Below are 19546 nucleotides of genomic sequence, written 5' to 3'. Positions count from 1 at the left end.
TTAACACTGGAGTGATATATGATCAGATGGTCATGTACAGGTAGAGATATTGGTGTGCAAAAGAGCAGAAAAGTAAATAAATAAAAACAGTATGGGGATGAGGTAGGTGAAAATGGGTGGGCTATTTACCAATAGACTATGTACAGCTGCAGCGATCGGTTAGCTGCTCAGATAGCTGATGTTTGAAGTTGGTGAGGGAGATAAAAGTCTCCAACTTCAGCGATTTTTGCAATTCGTTCCAGTCACAGGCAGCAGAGTACTGGAACGAAAGGCGGCCAAATGAGGTGTTGGCTTTAGGGATGATCAGTGAGATACACCTGCTGGAGCGCGTGCTACGGATGGGTGTTGCCATCGTGACCAGTGAACTGAGATAAGGCGGAGCTTTACCTAGCATGGACTTGTAGATGACCTGGAGCCAGTGGGTCTGGCGACGAATATGTAGCGAGGGCCAGCCGACTAGAGCATACAAGTCGCAGTGGTGGGTGGTATAAGGTGCTTTAGTGACAAAACGGATGGCACTGTGATATACTGCATCCAGTTTGCTGAGTAGAGTGTTGGAAGCCATTTTGTAGATGACATCGCCGAAGTCGAGGATTGGTAGGATAGTCAGTTTTACTAGGGTAAGCTTGGCGGCGTGAGTGAAGGAGGCTTTGTTGCGGAATAGAAAGCCGACTCTTGATTTATACTTGTAAAGCCAAAATGAACTCCAGATTGGTTTTTAATCTTTGTACAGAATTCCTTGCTCTGTGACATGGATGTGGGGGAGGGCATCGTGGCAGGTGTGCCCGTAACCATCTCTATAGTCACAGGAGGACAGAGGGCACTCTATAAAATTCTATGGCAAGGTATTTGTACGGGCATGTTCGAAAGTGCCTCTTTTCAATCCGGGTCCTTCACCCAGACAGAGCTGAGTAGTTGAGCGCGACAAACAACTCTCACAAAGAACAACCAGTATGTGTCATCGAAATGTGAGTACAAGCCTTTCATCTTATAAAAAGAGGACTCTCTCGCCATTGTTTGTTTTGTATAGTTGATTTCGGCCACTAATGGCTGCGAAATGCTAACGGCTCAGTCAAACAGTTATTTTCAATTGACTGTTCTCTTTGGTACTTGTAGTGTTAATAGACACATGCTTATAAGTTTTGCACTTTTTGTGCATTGCCTTTTGATATGCTAATTAGGCTTAATTTATGGCTATGCTTGCTACTTTTGTTAGCTTTATATTGTTTGTTATGCTATGCATGTAGCCATTGATTAAATTATCCTGCTACTGTATAACTTCGGCCTAACATGCAGCATGCCACTGCACCTCTTTCTGAAGTTCATTGTTGACTGCTGCTATATTTATGCATAGTTTTCCAAATGTAAATGCTTATTGCATATTGTCAATGATTATTGACATTAATGGACAATTAATGATGCATTTTCATTGCTGTTATGGCATGTTATTTGTACCTTGCTGTTTCTCCTTTTTAGATCAACTATACTCCATACAAAGCCAACCAAGTCTCAAGACCAGTCTCAACTGTCAATCATTCCATGTATCATCTCAGTGCCTGATCTATAAAGCCTCAAACTGAACTGCATTACTGCCTCCGCCTGCTCTTCAACTGGAGTCCCACAGTAGATGGGCATCACCAGAACTCTCCCCTAAACCTCAATCGTTACAATCTTGTAACTGAAGTATATTGAGTGACCAGATAGGATCCAAAGGTTTTGTCAGTGTTTCCCTCGGAACCCTTATTATGGGAAGACATGCAGGGAATGTATAAAAGCACCCCTTAGTCTGCAAAAACACTACAATAAATACTGCAATATACTAGCAATTTTCACAGAAACAATACTGCAGTATGCTAGTCATATCTGCAAAAACACTCAAGTCTGCAGAAACACTACAGTGAATAGTAAATATAAATATAGTAATACTACAGTGTATAGACAATAGTATAATACTGGAACACAAGTACTGTGTTGTAAAGTATTTGTTACATTTTAAATGCATTGCAGGACAGGACAAGGGTCCAATTCATGCACTTATCAAGAGAACATCCCTACTCCCGCTGATCTGGCGGTGTCACTAAACACATGCTTTGTAAATTGTTGGAGTGTGCCCCTGGCTATCTGTATTACGATTATTTTTTTTACAGGGACAGAAAATAGTGCTGTCTGGTTTGCTTAATACAAGGAATTTGATATGATTTATACTTTTACATTTGATACTTAAGTATATTTTAGCAATTACATTTACTTTGATACCTAATATATTTTAAATCAAATACTTTGACTTGCGTAGTATTTTACTGGGCGACTTACACTTTTAATTGAGTATTTTTATTAAGGTACTGTATCTTTACTTTTACTCATGTATGACAATTGGGTACTTTTTATACCACTGCATAAGTCATGGGTTAGATTCAATATGTCACTGTGGAGCTTCTGACTTTCTGGGCCTTATTAGCACAGCCAAAGCCGTGACTGCAGCTGAGCTGTTATTGGAGCATGGCCTCCGCTTAAACTAATGGAATGGCATGTTTTGTCACCTCCAATGTATGTGTTCAATGATATGGATCTATGCAGCGGTACATTGACCTTGTTCAAAGATTTTCCTGCGTCAAACTAGGTAGCTATTGTATTGATGGTTTTCCAGAGAGGGAGATTAGCTGTCTATAGGCTTCTGTCCTTCTCTTCCCGTTATTTTTCAACAATGAGTGAATGGCACTATGATGCCACACGTGCAGACAATACTAAACAGTACAGTAGGCCCCTGCAAAGCCAATGAGTGTCGCAAGGACACTTGCTCACAGGATTAATATAAAAGTAGAAAAAGAAAGTGTTGGAGCAGATTTAATTCACTATATCAGCAAATGAAGCTCTAAGAATAATTATTCTCAGTGGGACCATTACTGTACTTTCATTCTGCTGTGATAATGAATTAGCTACTACTCATTGAGCACCAAGTCTTAGCTCTCTGAGCGGAAAATTATAGAAGCTAAATCATTTATTCTGCTGGGAAGTTTGATCGAGTGATGTTTGAATGTTGAACTGTATTGTAGAACACATTAAAACATCAGAGAACAGGGATACCAAATTGAAATGTGGCAGCAAATCACAATTTGACACATTTTTATTCACGGTGGAGCAATTCTGCTTCAAATGACATATTGCTCCGTTACATGTCAGTCAAAATGACATATTTACATTTCCTTGCCTTTTTAGATTAGTTTGAACAAAAGCAACAAGCTTTCAGAAGCCATCCCTGTGAGATTTGCAGAGAGTAACCAAGCATCAAATTAAACACGCTCCTTCTACCTACTGCTGTCCTTCAAAGGAAATGGGTATTTTTGAGTGTTTAAATAACTCAAGATGTTGCTCCTTAACACCACAACGCTAGATGCACAAACACCACTCGATCATTGCCAATTTAGACACAGGACTTTATTTGCAGGAGTGGTAATATATTTGTTACATCTGAATTCAGTAATTGCTGCTATATAGGTACTGTATACTGTACCTACAGTTGTTGGAATGTCTACTTTGAGTTGATGAGGCCAATTCTTCTGCCAAGGAGTTCAAGTTCGTCCAGAAGGCAAGGTCAGTACAGGTGCATCATCGCTGGGACAGAGACAGAAGCTGTTTTTCAATCTCAAGGCCATCAGACCGTTAAATAGCCATCACTAGCCGGCTACCAGTTACTCAACCCTGCACCTTAGAGGCTGCACCCTATATACATGAAGTGGAATCACTGGTCACTTGTATGTTTACATACTACCATACTCATTTCATATGTATATACTGTATTCTATTCTACTGTATTTTAGTCAATGGCACTCTGACATTGCTCATCCTAATATTTATATATTTCTTATTTCCATTCTTTTAGATGTGTGAATTGTTAGATATTACTGCACTGTTGGAGCTAGGCACACAAGCATTTCGCTACACCTGCAATAACATCTGCTAAATATGTGTTTGTGACCAATAAAATTTTATTTACGGGTGATATTCTGTCAAAGAAATGGATGTGACATTGATCAATAATGGATGCCTTCTAAGAACTGGAATAACCAGGAAAATAATTATGTTAATATCGCAGACATAAATTGGGTGGGTCTAAACACAATATGAATTCCTCCTCGATAGTAATGCAGGTGGAGATATCAGAGAATATGAGTCTGAATGGATATGAGGAGAGGGGAATCAAAAAGCTCATTTAAATATAGAAATAAGACAGGGTTTATACCAAGTACAGTCATCTCATTAAGGATCTCAGATCAGTGGTTCCCGATCTGTGGGGCGCAGGGGGCACCATAGATTTTGTTGTAATGTGTGAGTCATTGAAATATCACATGAACACATATTAGACATGGCAAAATGTATAGAATTGCTAGAAAATTAGCTTTAAAACAGCATAATTTTCTCTGCACTCCATGACAAAATGTGTAGAATTGCAGGAAATAAGCTTACAGGTAAAGCTGTAAAACCTCTCTCCACCAATAAGACGCGTGATAACAGTTTGCGTCATGAACGTGGCAGGTGCGGAATGTTCCCCAATACTGGAAGGGGGGCCTGAGTTAAAAAGTTTGGGAACCCCCGTCTTGCGAGCTCAATGAATGTTTTCTTTCAGTTATCATTTATTTTGCCCCCCATCCCATACTAGATGTGAACTCCAAAATAAATTCAAACTATAATTACCATCTTCTCATACAATTATCTGTATGCATCATTTAACTATCTATTAACATACAAGAATAGAAAAAAAATAGCCCACTTCTGCATCACATTAAACCACTATGCTGCTGCTACAGTATGAAAAACATTTGGTTTAAAATGTGCGATAAAAAGGGGACAGTAATTAATGAGACAGGTTTTTTTTTACCAGTAAACCAGAGCAGTTGCTTTAAAGGGAGTTCTGTGCCTAAAGATCTGTGTCAGAGACATGGTTAGTCCCATATGTACCTCCTTAGTTTAGAGGCAATGGGGCCACACTCAAACACACTCAACTATCCCCATACAATGTTTCAAACAGGATCATGTTTAATACGGACCCAATCATACTGAACACAGCAGCTACAGTTCAACATCATTGTGCATGCTATATTTGATCATGGATTTCATACAAGGCCATGTTTTTGGATAACTATATTTACAGCAGGAACTGGCTTTAAGTTAAGCCCCTGAAGCTTGTGGTAAACAAAGCTATTCAATTTCCACTATTTAGCTAACTCAACTGGAGCTACATACAATAAACATATATTTTTACAACCTCCCTAAAATGATGATGTTAAAAAGTTTCGATTTTAATCTCAGATTTCAGTGTTGGGAGTCATCTTGGGAGTCTGACTGACTGACACTCCATATGTTGTGAGTTAATACGGGTGATTACTTTTGTTGTGAACGCTGTCAATTATGCCTCTCCAACCCACAGCCCCATCAAGTGGTAATGACTGAGCTAGGCTTTGAATAGCTCCCTCCTTGGCTCCCTCTCTTTGTTCGACCCAATCATACTGAACACAGCATCTGCCCGCACTGCTCACAAATGAATACTAATTTTTTACGAAAAACATGGTCTGTCAAAAGCTGGTGATCCGCGGGGAGGTCTGCTGCCTGAAAGCGGGTGCATGAGTGGTTCCTTTTTAATCTCCTCTTGCTGGGACTCAGAAACCCCAATGATTCACTTCACAATCACACACAGAGAGTTATGACCAGCAATCAGCCATGGCAAGACATTGTGACTGGGAGTGTGTTTCCTACAGTTTTAACCCCCCCATCTCAATCCAAACAACTATGTGATAAATGTGTAATCATTTCAGATATGCATGTATAGAGGCCATGAGGCCAACCTGTCTCCATATGTGCAATGCCAGTGACAGTGGAATAATGGCCATATTTTACTAGAGATTTAATGTGGTATTGTTATTTTGGGAGCTGATTTGGGGTAGGTCTTTGTTCTGGAGATGTCCACCAAGAGTGAACAAAAGGAGGATCCTGGAGAATGGGGGAAGGGTCACGGTAAGGGTTGTCACATGTTTTGACAAATGATGGTGGCAGGTGTCCAGAATCTTAATGAGCTTTCTCATTTGCCTAACAAAAAAACACCAATCTAGAGGTTCATTCTCAAAAGGGGATATGCAGCAAGATTATTATCTGTAGACGCAATCATTATTCCCCTACTTACATGACCCACGCAGCAGCTTCAGTTCAATATTATTGTTAACATTTAGTTATTTAGGGTCACTGGACACAAGTATAAAATCCATACAGCATTTGTAAGGAGTGGTCTCTCTTTCAGACAGTAGAAATCCTTTCTCTTTTGTGCCATATGTTCATTGTACAGTCCATTGCAGGTATTTATGCCTCAAATATGCATGATTCATTTGTTTTTAATAGTTCGTTTGGTGAACTAAAGAGAGACCTGACTTGTTTTGGTCTATTCCCTATGGCTTCTCTATGCAGGTCTTTGAGCTACCTTAGTGAGGGTTGACTGGGTTCATTTTTCAATTGGATTTACTTATTTAATTGGCCAAATTGTATTACTCAGATTTTAGATTTGTTTAAATCCTTTAGCCAGGGAAAGTACATCGAGTCTGATGAATTAAGTGATTAGTTCTAAGATTTAATTTCTTGGGTGGAAAAATAAAGAATTTAAACTATACATTGCATTTTTTATTGATCAATCCACTTTTTTAAAGGTCCTGAACAGTCATTCTGAAAAGTACTTTTTCTCTAATGGCTAACTACCAGGAAGTTTGAAGAGACAGGCTGAGTGGGTGGAGAAATTATATTCACGAGCTTGCCTTGACTGACCAGCTCTTTGAAACACCAATGCACCAATGCAACATCAAGCAACTTGGTTGCAATGCAGTAAAATCATCTCAGGCTAATTTGGTGATATACAAAGCAACTCCAACAACACTGAAATTGCACCTATGATATCATTATTTTCATTATTATTATATATATATTTTTTTACATGTCTCTTGTGATGCGGTTCACAGCAGCATTGTCAGATTGACTTGACAACGGCATCAAAGTTGGCTGGAACAACATAATTTTCCATCAATTCCCATGACAGCAGTGATCTGATGGCTGAACGAGATAGTGGTTGAGTTTGATCACTTGATGATCTGAACAACCCCCCCTCACTACCCTCTGGAGAGCCTTTTGTTCCATGCTGTCTGAAGACCTAGCTAGCCAGTAACTAGCTAACACCCGACACAGATGAAAGGAGAAACATATATACTGAACAAAAATAAACGCAACATGCAATAATTTCAAAGATTTTACTGAGTTACAGTTCATAGAAGGAAATCAGTCAATTTAAATAAATAAATTAGGTCCTAATCTATGGATATCACATAGTGGGCAGGAGCACAGCCATGGGTGGGCCTGAGTAGGCATATGCCCACCCACTGGGGAATCAGTCCCATCCAATCAAAATGTCTCTCCACAAAAGGGCTTTATTACAGACAGAAATACTCCTCAGCACCCTAGAGTGTGGCCCCATTGCCTCTAAACTAAGGAGGTACATATGGGACTAACCCATTTTCAGGGATCATTTATTTTAGCTCATGAAAAATGGAAACACTTTATATGTTGTGTTTACATTTTTTGTTTGGTATAAGTATCTTTGCCATAGATTAATAGGGTAAACTTTGAATTATATTTGCCGACCCCCTACAGTCAAATTTTGGCACCAGTAGAGTTGCTATCTAGCTAGTATATAAACCACACCCCTCTGCAAACACACCTTCTCCAATGTTGGTTACAAGGCAGTACTTATTTCAATCAGGTAAGAGAATATCATGTTACCATTGGTGTATTAAAATGAGAGTTAAGGTGATGTAACCTTGTCCTCTTAATAGTGAATCCAAGTGTTTCACATGGGGGAGGGGACCAGTAACTTCATGATCAATTTTATCAATGTAGAAGCAACAGTAATTTTTCATACTTTGGTTATCATACTTTGATCTGGTTTCCTTCAAATAACTAATTTCATGAAAAACATGATTGACTGTTCATGACCTTTAAATGGAATCTTACTGTAGGAAATCATTGACAAACAAATGTGACACATGGCCACAATGAGTCGGTCTTTATGTCCCAGTCATTACAAATACCAAGAGGTCAACACAGAGACATCAATGGAAGTAAAGGGTGATTGGCCCCTGGCTTCCCTTCTCATTAGGCAGGTTTCCATTGACCCAGGTTTATTCGATAAAAGCAATGTTGCAAAAATAATTGTGTCGTGTAATGGAAATAGCAGATACAGGATACATTTTCTAACGATATACATTTTTATCTATTCGACATGGATGGATTTGTACGGCTGAAATGCGGTCACTCTTACCGATAGTTAAGTTACAAAAACTGTTGCGTTTACAGCAGATGTGTCTGGTTTAGGCGTGTGCGCTCTAGCCAGCAGATACAGTGCGTGTATAGCAGATACAGTGCGTGTATAGCAGATACAGTGCGTGTATAGCAGATACAGTGCGTGTATAGCAGATACAGTGCGTGTATAGCAGATACAGTGCGTGTATAGCAGATACAGTGCGTGTATAGCAGATACAGTGTGTGTATAGCAGATACAGTGTGTATAGCGTGTATAGCAGATACAGTGCGTGTATAGCAGATACAGTGCGTGTATAGCAGATACAGTGCGTGTGTAGCAGATACAGTGCGTGTATAGCAGATACAGTGTGTGTGTAGCAGATACAGTGTGTGTGTAGCAGATACAGTGCGTGTGTAGCAGATACAGTGTGTGTATAGCAGATACAGTGCGTGTGTAGCAGATACAGTGTGTGTATAGCAGATACAGTGCGTGTATAGCAGATACAGTGCGGGTATAGCAGATACAGTGCGGGTAGGCTGTGCGAGTAGGGTAGTCTACATGAGAATATTTGTATTTGTCAAAAGGCAGTCAAGCGTCGATCATCATGTAGTTAGACATTTGGATTGAAATGTGGAGTGGAGATTTATAGTTGTGGTGACATCACGTGCCCCGCGCACCTTCAAAATTATTTGGAAATCATACTTCTTGCGACAAATGTGAATAAATTATGATTTACAAATCATTTTCAAGGTGCGCAGGGCACGTGATGTCACCACAACTATAAATCTACACTCCACATTTCAATCCAAATGTCTACTGATTGCAAAATAAAACTACAAAAATGATGGTTTCTTTGCAGGACAAGAATTGTCCTGACTTTCATGAATGCCTGAATTACATCCCCTTGCTCTTCTGGTTGGCTAGCAAGTTTCACCATCCAATTATTTCAGATCTACAGGAGTGTAAGTTTCACCATAGCACGGACCATAGCGATACGTTGGCACAGGAAAATTATTAGAACATATGGCAAATATTAGTAAATTGTTGCATTCTACCCATGCTGGCTTTCGTGGGCTACCTGAGACATGAAACAGATAGGTGGGAGGGCATACAGGCTGTCGACAATTTATTCATGCGCAATTTGCCTTAATGAGTCATGGAAACACTTCAACCACTACATTTTTATTTGACACTGTACTTTTTTGCGAAAGTGTTGTTTTTAGGTGTGACGTCATTACGTCCAGCTGTTTTAATGACACAAGGTAGTTAAATGTAAACACACCCTGGAAAGCAATTGTCGCATCTATGTTCTATGCAAACTTTCTAAATGTCGAAAACAAAAATGGACAAATTAATGGAAATATAGCTACTGACACAAGGTGCTAGCTAAATAACTCATCTGGTTTTACCATGTTAATTTACTAACCCTTATTTAACCACGTAAGTCACTTAAATAACATGATAATCTGTCAGGGAAACCGCTACAATTGAAATCCAATACTATTTCCATAGAAGTTTGGCTTTCAATGTTTATCTAGTCTAACACAATCGGTATAAAGATGTAGATAAGGTAACCAGGTAGTTACAGATACATCTGATCTGAGACGTTCAGAATGATGAAATCCAACCTTCATTAAATCTAAACTTTCTGCCTCTCCACTCATACAAATAGTGAAAGGTCAGTGCAGGCTGGAGGAAAGCAATTAAATAATGTGTTTAGCAGCTCTAATAGGCACAAACACACAAGCTCTCCCTCTGTTTCTCTCTCCTTCGGTTTCTCTCCCCCTCCATTTCATTTATGAAAACTGAAGGAACATTGCAAACGCAACTTGTGACGATAATGATAACAACAAGAAGTGTATATTTGGAGTTAAGAAAACTGTATCCTTATGGTGTGGCAAGAGAGTTTTCAAACAGTGTTAGTGAGGTCACTACCTCAGTGAGCTCAGCCTGCAGTCAGCTCTGCCTGTGAAGTCGTGTCAATGGCCAGGCTGTGTTCACTGAGTTTGGGCAAAGTTTTTCTAATTTGTCTGTGTGTTTCTCAACTTTCTATCAGGCATGATGATAAGATAGTTTGCCACTGAAACAAACTTATTTCGCGCACTGAATGAATGGCGAGGGCATAACATCTGAACACTTTACCACAATGTACACAACCTCTTGAATAGACAGAAATGACAGTGAGATTTTTATGGCTTTAATATGGAGGAGCTAATCATCTTTCCCTCTTAGCAGTTATAGAGTATGACAGAAATGACATGTAATACCCCTTCCTCTGTTCCTCAAACATGATCATGGGTTACCGTTACACTAAGGCCAAGCGTCACAGACAGGCATAGGCAGTGCCTCCAATAGGGAAATACATTTGCCAGAATTCCTAATTACTCCTGTCTACAGTGCATTCGGAAAGTATTCAGACCCTTTGGGCAGGACATGCGGCAAATGTAGGACTAGCTTATTGAGTTGCAGCTGTCAGTGAAAAGCATGAAGATATAGTATCTTGTGTATAATAAAAAAAATTTGAGACAAGAAGAAGGGGAGGGGTGTGTGGCGAGGACATACACCACTATGTATTGTCTGTTAAATAGACAAATGTAGTGCCAAATATCACTGAGTTATGTGATCTATTTTTTGTTTTATTTCAGTTGATCTGAATGTCTGTTTACTGCTGTCCTGGGACTTCTATGCTCTCATTTCATGGCATCTTAATGTTTCTCTTGCACATGTACATGTGTAAACAGACACATCCACACACAAAATATACTGAACAAAAATATAAATGCAACAATTTAAATGATGTTCAGTTCATATAAGGAAATCAGTCAATTGAAATAAATTCATTAGGCCCTAATCTATGGATTTCACATGATTGGCCAGGGGTGCAGCCATGGTGGGCCTGGGAAGGCATAGGCCCACCCACTTGGGAGCCAGGCCAATCCACTTGAGAGCCAAGCCCAGCCAATCAGAATTAATTTTACCAGACAAAAGGGCTTTATAACAGACAGAAATACTCCTCAGTTTCATCAGCTGTCAGGGTGGCTAGTCACAGACGATCCCGCAGTTGAAGATGCCAGATGTAAAGGTCATGGGCTAGCATAGTTACACGTGGTCTGCGGTTGTGAGGCCAGTTGGACGTACTGCCCAATTCTCTAAAACGATGTTGGAGGCATCTTATGGTAGAGAAATTAATCTTAAATTCTCTGGCAACAGGTCTGGTGGACATTCCTGCAGTCAGCATGCCAATTTCCTGCTCCCTCAAAACTTGAGCTATCTATGGCATTGTGTTGTGTGACAAAATGCACATTTTAGAGTGACCTTTTATTGTCCCCAGCACAAGGTGCACCTGTTTAATCAGCTTCTTGATATGCCACACCTGTCAGGTGGATGAATTATCTTGGCAATGCTCGCTAACAGGAATTTAAACCAATTGAGAGAAACAAGTTATTTCAGCGCATGAAACCAACACTTTACATGTTGCATTTATATTTTTATTCAGTATAGATATATTGGTTAAATGATGACTTTGCTTGTACAGATCTTAATGTTTAACAGTTCCATTTAAAGTTAATGTCACATGGGGCCAGCACTCTCACCCAGCCATCATTACAGCTGTGTCAATCCACTTTATTTTATGTCTGTTATATTGGCTTAGACTAGTTTAGAAATAGAGTAAAGCACGCAAAAAGAGAACTTCCTAAAACACACGCTGTTACGATAGCTATCATTCATATCTATGTATGCACGTTAAATATTAGGCTTAATTAACTCATGACTTATCACAGAATAAAACGACAGTAGGTGTTCTGATCTATACCGTTAAAATAGCATTTTTAAATAAACTTTTTGGAAACTTAAATGTGCCTTCAGTAAAAATAAACTATATTGCAGTACACTGTAATAAAAACCGCATCTCCCGAAACAACTGCAGAAACATGTATCAAGGGGAAGATTAATTTGACACAGACCAAACGTAGCCTATACTGTAGCCTGCCATTCAGAATCATCTACTGAATCTACGAACGACACAAGGAGTCAGGTCAAATGTAGCCTAATAAGCAGCATAGCCCCATCCCCATAAATAAATACAATAACAGACGATAAGCACTAAAAACACTGAAAACACCGGTATAAGCACTGAAAACACCGGTACTCTTCTACTGCCATGTGTTCCAAGCAGGTCTGATGCCGAAGTGTTAAACACTTTGACGCATAACACTCAGCCTGCAATGAATGCCCTGGTCCTTGTCCTGCACAAGACGGACACAAAGCAACGAAGCTCAGGACATATAGTGTGTGTTAGCCTACTCACTGGATGTTGAAGATGCTGAGCTGAGGCTGCTGATGCAACTGAAGATCCAGAGCAGTAATGTTAGCTCCGGTCCAGGAAGCATCTTCAATTAGACCTTGCAACAAAGAAAATTGTGTCAAGTTGTTGTTTTCCGTTGCCTATGGATGCTTCGTATAGTAACCCGCCTCTCTAGGCGGAAGCAAGCTGAAGACAGCTATCCAGACAGGGCTTTATTAGCTATATAGAAAGTGGCTGCTACCAAGCAATGGCTCGCTTACACGCTGGTGCGCATTATTCGCTACCTCTAGTGTCACCCAGCAAAACTAAACACTTGACAAAAACGGTCCTCTTTTTCAAAGAATATCCTCACGAACCATGTTTTTTCAGTGCACTGCCCCATTAGCTCTAACTGCATTGAGGAATACTCGCTTGCTAATTATAACCGGACAAACAGAGTCGCCGCTGTTCAGGTACTGAATTGGAAATTGTCTTGTTGTTCCCCTTTATTTCGGTGATGGTACGGTCCACCAAACATACACAAGGGGACACGCGTCGGTGAAATAAAATTAAGGCGGAGAACATTTTACTCTGCCACATATAACATTTGGTCCAAGTCTAAAAGAGTTAAGCATACATAGTTATATTTTCAGAGCTGTATATGCTACATTTAGTGTTGCATCATTACGTTTCACTCTGTACAGTATTAAATGAAAAATAATTGTTACTTTACTTTTAACTTTTTGCAGTGTTGATCAGTAGGCCTATTCTAGAGTTAATTATTTAGAGTAATGTTTACTCACAATATAATTGCAAGAGTTAATTCAACTCCTCTGGAGTCAAACAACACTATATTGGGGGTTACATTGCCATTGCCTGATTTTAAAACAGTTAGGAATTCAATGGCTGTAAGGAGAAAATCCGAGGATAGATCAACAACATTGTTGTTACTCCACAATAATAACATCAATTACAGTGTGAAAAGAAGGAAGCTTGTACAGAATAAAGAATATTCCAAAATATGCATCCTATTTGCAATAAGGCACTAAATAAATACTGCAAAAAATGTGGCAAAGAAATGCACTTTTTGTCCTCAATACAAAGCATTATGTTATGGAAAATCCAATCCAACACATCACTGAGTACCACACTACATATGTTCAAGCATGGTGGTGGCTGCATCATGTTATGGATATGATCGTCATCGGCAATGACTAGGAAGTTTTGGGGGGAGGTAAAAAATAATCGGAATAGAGGTAAACGCAGGCAAAACCCTAGAGGAAACCCTGGTTTCCAACAGACACTGGGAGACAAATTCACTTTTCAGCAAGACAATAACCTAAAAGACAAGGCCAAATATACACTTGAGATGCTTACCAAGACGACATTGAATGTTCTTGATTGGCCAAGTTACAGTTTTGCTTAAATTGGCATGAAAATCTATGGCAAGACTTGAAAATGGCATTTAAGCAATTATCAACAACCAACTTGACAGAGATTGAAGAGTTGAAAAAAGAATAAACCTGCCTATTTCTAAATGTCTTTTCTTAAAATGTGATTATAAACCTAACCACAATTCTAACTTTATGCCAAATCCTCATCTTAAATTAAGACCAAAAATAAAATAGTTGTTATCATCAATATTTACTATAGTCCATTTTGACTTTGTGGCTGTGGTAACTAGTGGAAACCAATCTGTAGTCCTATCCATTTAAATATATATATATATATATATATATATATATATATATATATATATATATATATATATATATATATATATATATATATATATATTTAACCTTTATTTAACTAGGCAAGTTATTTCAGAGCAAATTCTTATTTACAATGACGTCCTACCCCGGCCAAACCCTAACCCAGATGATGCTGGGCCAATTGTGCGCCGCCCTATGGGACTCCCAATCACGGCCGGTTGTGATACAGCCTAGAATCGAACCCAAAACTAAAAGACACCAATAATAAGAAGAGACTTGCTTGGGCCAAGAAACACGAGCAATGGACATTAGACCGGTGGAAATTTGGAGGCCAAATGGGAGATTTTTGGTTCCAACTGCCGTGTTTTTGTGAGACGCGGTGTGGGTGAACAGATGATCCCTGCATATGTATGTCCCACCGTAAAGCATGGAGGAAGAGGTGTTATGGTGTGGGGGTGCTTTGCTGGTGACACTGTCTGTGATTTATTTAGAATTCAAGACAAACTTAACCAGCATGGCCACCACAACATTCTGCAGAGATACACCATCCCATCTGGTTTGGGCTTAGTGAGACTATTATTTATTTTTCAACAGGACAATGACCCAACACACCTCCAGGCTGTGTAAGGACTATTTTACCAAGAAGGAGAGTGATGGAGTGCTGCATCAGAAGACCTGGCCGCCACAATCCCCTGACCTCAAACTAATTGAGATGGTTTGGGATGAGTTGGCCTGCAGAGTGGAGTAAAAGCAGCCAACAAGTGCTCAGTATATGTGGGAACTCCTTCAAGACTGTTGGAAAAGCATTCCAGCTGAAGCTAGTTGAGAGAATGCCAAGAGTATGCAAAGCTGTAATCAAGGCAAAGGGTGGCTACTTTGAAGAATCTCAAATATGAAATATATTTTGATTTCTTTAACAATTCTTTGGTTACTACATGATTCCATATGTGTTATTTCATAGTTTTGATGTCTTCACTATTATTCTACAATGTAGAAAATACTAAAAATAAAGAAAAACCCTTGAATGAATAGGTGTTCTAAAACTTTGACCTGTAGTTTAAGTATTCACACCCCTTTGCTATGACACTCCAAATTGAGCTCAGGTGCATCCAACTTCCCTTTACCACCTTGAAATGTCACTACAACTTGTTTGGAGTCCACCTGTGGCCAATTCAATTATTTGGACATGATTTAGAAAGAACACACCTGTTTTATAAGATCCCACAGTTGTCAGAGCAGAAACTATACCATGAAGTCCAAGGAATTGTTTTTATAACTCCAAGATAGAATTATGATGAGGCATATATTTGGGGAAGGGTATAAAACAATTTGTAGTGTTGAAAGTTTCCAAGAGATTAGTGGTCATTGGAAAATTGAAGAAATACGGAACTAACCAGACTCTGCCTAAAGCTGGCCATCAGACCAAACTGAGCAACCAGGCAAGAAGGAACTTGGTCAGGGAGGTGACCAAGAACCCATTGACCATTCTGGCATAACTACAGAGTTCCTTGGCTGAGATGGGAGAGCCTGCCAGAAGGACAACAGCACTTCACAAATATGTGCTTTATAGGAGAGTGGCCAGATGGATGGCACTCCTGAGAAAAAGAGGCACATGACATCACGCCTTCGCAAAAAGGCACTTGAAAGACAGAGCATAAGGCAAAAGATTCTGCGGTCTGATGAGACAAAGATTTTACTCTTTGGCCTGAATGCAAAGCGCTATGTCTGGGGGGAAAAAAACAGTTTTACACCATTGTTCCCGTGAAGCATGCTATGGGGAAGCTTTTCAGCAGCAGGGACTGGGAGACTGGGAAGGATAGAGGAAAGATTGAATGGAGCCAAATACATTCAAATTATTGATGAGAACCTGCTTCAGAGTTCAAAACGACAGACTGGGGCGAAGATTTACGTTCCAACAGGACATTGACCCAAAGCATTCAGCCAAAGCGATGCTTGAATGGCTTCAGAACAAGAATGTGAAAGTCCTTGAGTGACCCAGCCAAAGCCCAGACTTGAATCACATTGAAAATCTGTGGAAAGACATGAAGATTGCTGTTCACCACTGCTCCCCATCTAACTTAACAGAGCTGGAGAAAATCTGCAAGGAATAATGGGAGAAAATCCACAAATCCAGATGTGCAAAGTTGATAGACAGACAGACCCAAGAAGACACAAAGCTGTAATCGCTGCCAAAGGTGATTCAACAAAGTATTGCCTCAGAGGTGTGAATACTTATGTAAATTAGATTTTTTTTGTATTTCGTTTTCAATAAATGTGCAAAAAAATAAAACATATTTCCACTTTCATTATGGTGTATTATGTATAGATGGGTGAGACAACAAAATGTGGAATAAGTATTTTGGGTCTGAATACATTTATCTGGACACTGGATGAAGTCCGCCTAAATATTTTTGTTTCATTTCGTTAAGACACTCCAGGACTGGCCATTTTGTAGATTGTGGATAAAGACTTTTTCATATTTCTATCTGTAAATCGCAAAAACAAAAATGTGCAAAATGCATTTTAGGTAGATTTCTTGATAAATGTAATCTAGAATAAAAATTGGACAACATATCAACAATTCCCTACGTATAAATCTGGAGAATATGTCTAAGGATAACCCCGCAACATGGTGTATGCGGATGCTTCTGACGATGAGAAAAAGTCAGACTTTCTGGAAATGTCAGTTAAAGACAAGTAAACTGAATTTAAACTATCAAACAGTAATTTTGACACAATCACCATCTCTTCAAAGTATGTTACTACATATAGTCCTGTTTGTAACATTCTCTATGAAATGGGCCTTTACATGATGCGCGATTCAATGCAGTTAGCTTAGAAATTACGGATGGATGTTTAAAAGTGCTTACAATTCATGACATATGTAGTATAATAAATTAACGAAAATATCACTTTATCAACTGACTTTTTTGTTGAAAATACAGTCGTGGCCAAAAGTTTTGAGAATGACACAAATTTTAATTTTCACTAAGTCTGCATGATGGCAATTTGCATATACTCCAGAATGTTATGAAGAGTGATCAGATGAATTGCAATTTTATTTTTAAACCTTTATTTAACTAGGCAAGTCAGTTAAGAACAAATTCTTATTTTCAATGATGGCCTAGGAATAGTGGGTTACCTGCCTGTTCAGAATGACAGATTTGTACCTTTGTCCGCTTGGGGGTTTGAACTTGCAACCTTCCGGTTACTAGTCCAACGCTCTAACCACTAGGCTACCCTGCCACCCCCTCAAAGTCCCTCTTTATCATGCAAATTACCTGAATCGCAGAAAAACATTTCCACTGCATTTCATCCCAGCCAACAAATGGTGTGAGTGTTGATGAGGACAAGGCTGGAGTGCACTCTGTCATGCTGATTGAGTTCGGATAACAGACTGGAAGCTTCAAAAGGAGGGTGGTGCTTGGAATTATTGTTCTTCCTCTGTCAAACATGGTTACCTGCAAGGAAACACGTCATCATCATTGCTTTGAACAAAAAGGGCTTCACAGGCAAGGATATTACTGCCAGTAAGATTGCACCTAAATCAACCATTTATCTGATCATCAAGAACTTCAAGGAGAGCGGTTCAATTGTTGTGAAGAAGGCTACAGGGCGCCCAAGAAAGTCCAGTAAGCGCCAGGACCGTCTCCTAAAGTTGATTCAGCTGCGGGATCGGGGCACCACCAGTACAGAGCTTGCTCAGGAATGGCAGCAGGCAGGTGTGAGTGCATCTGCACACACAGTGAGGTGAAGACTTTTGGAGGATGGCCTGGTGTCAAGTTGGGCAGCAAAGAAGCCACTTCTCTCCAGGAAAAACATCAGGGACAGACTGATATTCTGCAAAGGGTACAGGGATTGGACTGCTGAAGACTGGGGTAAAGTCATTTTCTCTGATGAATCCCTTTCCGATTGTTTGGGGCATCCGGAAAAAAGCTTGTCCGGGGAGAACAAGTGAGCGCTACCATCAGTCCTGTGTCATGCCAACAGTAAAGCATCCTGAGACCATCCATGTGTGGGGTTGCTTCTCAGCCAAGGGAGTGGGCTCACTCACAATTTTGCCTAAGCACACAGCCATGGTACCAATAAAGAATGGTACCAACACATCCTCAGAGAGCAACTTCAATCATCCAGGAACAGTTTGGTGGTGAACAATGCCTTTTCCAGCATGATGGAACACCTTGCTATAAGACAAAAGTGATAACTAAGTGGCTCGGGGAACAAAACATTGATATTTTGGGTCCATGGCCAGGAAACTCCCCAGACCTTAATCCCATTGAGAACCTTTGGTCAAACCGCAAGAGGCAGGTGGACAAACAAAAACACCACAAATTCTGACAAACTCCAAGCATTGATTATGGAAGAACGGGCTGCCATCAGTCAGGATGTGGCCCAGAAGTTAATTGACAGCATGCCAGGGCGGATTGCAGAGGTCTTGAAAAAGAAGGGTCAACACTGCAAATATTGACTCTTTGCATCAACTTAAAATAATTGTCAATAAAAGCCTTTGACACTTATGAAATGCTTGTAATTATACTTCAGTATTCCATAGTAACATCTGACAAAAAATATCTAAAGACACTGAAGCAGCAAACTTTGTGGAAATGAATATTTGTGTCATTCTCAAAACTTTTGGCCAAGACTGTACTAAGATTAATGGATCAAAACACAAAAAATTCTAAAAATGTGATAGTAGATGCAAAAATGTAATCTTAGCCTGTGATGCCTGGCCTTAAAAGTAGTCAGTCCCAATCAACTCCAGTTATCAACACTAACTCCAGAAAGTGTATCACTCTGTTGAGGGTTAAGATAACTCCAGTAGAGTAGTGATTTAAACTCCTTGAATTACTGTGTATACCCCTATTCCTATATATCACGCTCTTCCTTTCCATAACAACACAGCTACAGTTTTAAGTCAGAAGTTTACATACACTTAGGTTGGAGTCATTAAAACTAGTTTTTCAACCACTCCACAAATGTCTTGTTAACAAACTATAGTTTTGGCAAGTCGGTTAGGACATCTACTTTGTGCATGACACAAGTCATTTTTCCAACAATTGCTTAAAGACAGATTATTTCACTTATAATTCACTGTATCACAATTCCAGTGGGTCAGAAGTTTACATACACTAAGTTGACTGTGCCTTTAAATTGGTGCCGCTGGCTTCCGGGTTGGATGCACGTGTGTTAAGAAACAGTGCGGCTTGGTTGGGTTGG

The 19546-nt window shown here is 39.6% G+C and overlaps 1 protein-coding gene across 1 annotated transcript in view; it reads right to left on the bottom strand.

Moving 5' to 3' along the window:
• Nucleotides 1-13117, bottom strand: part of LOC112260516 (contactin-associated protein-like 2) — an 80101-nt gene extending 66984 nt beyond the window's left edge. The window contains exon 1 of the mRNA XM_024435690.2: nt 12639-13117. Within this exon, the coding sequence (XP_024291458.1) occupies nt 12639-12720 (82 nt within the window). The 5' untranslated portion in view covers nt 12721-13117. The remainder of the gene's footprint in view (nt 1-12638) is intronic.
• Between the last annotated feature and the right edge of the window lie 6429 nt (nt 13118-19546).

The sequence above is a fragment of the Oncorhynchus tshawytscha genome, linkage group LG10 (genome assembly GCF_018296145.1).
Source record: "Oncorhynchus tshawytscha isolate Ot180627B linkage group LG10, Otsh_v2.0, whole genome shotgun sequence".
Lineage (NCBI taxonomy): Eukaryota > Metazoa > Chordata > Actinopteri > Salmoniformes > Salmonidae > Oncorhynchus > Oncorhynchus tshawytscha.
Note: the sequence above shows the minus strand (reverse complement) of the source record. Positions and strands in the feature narration are given on the sequence as shown.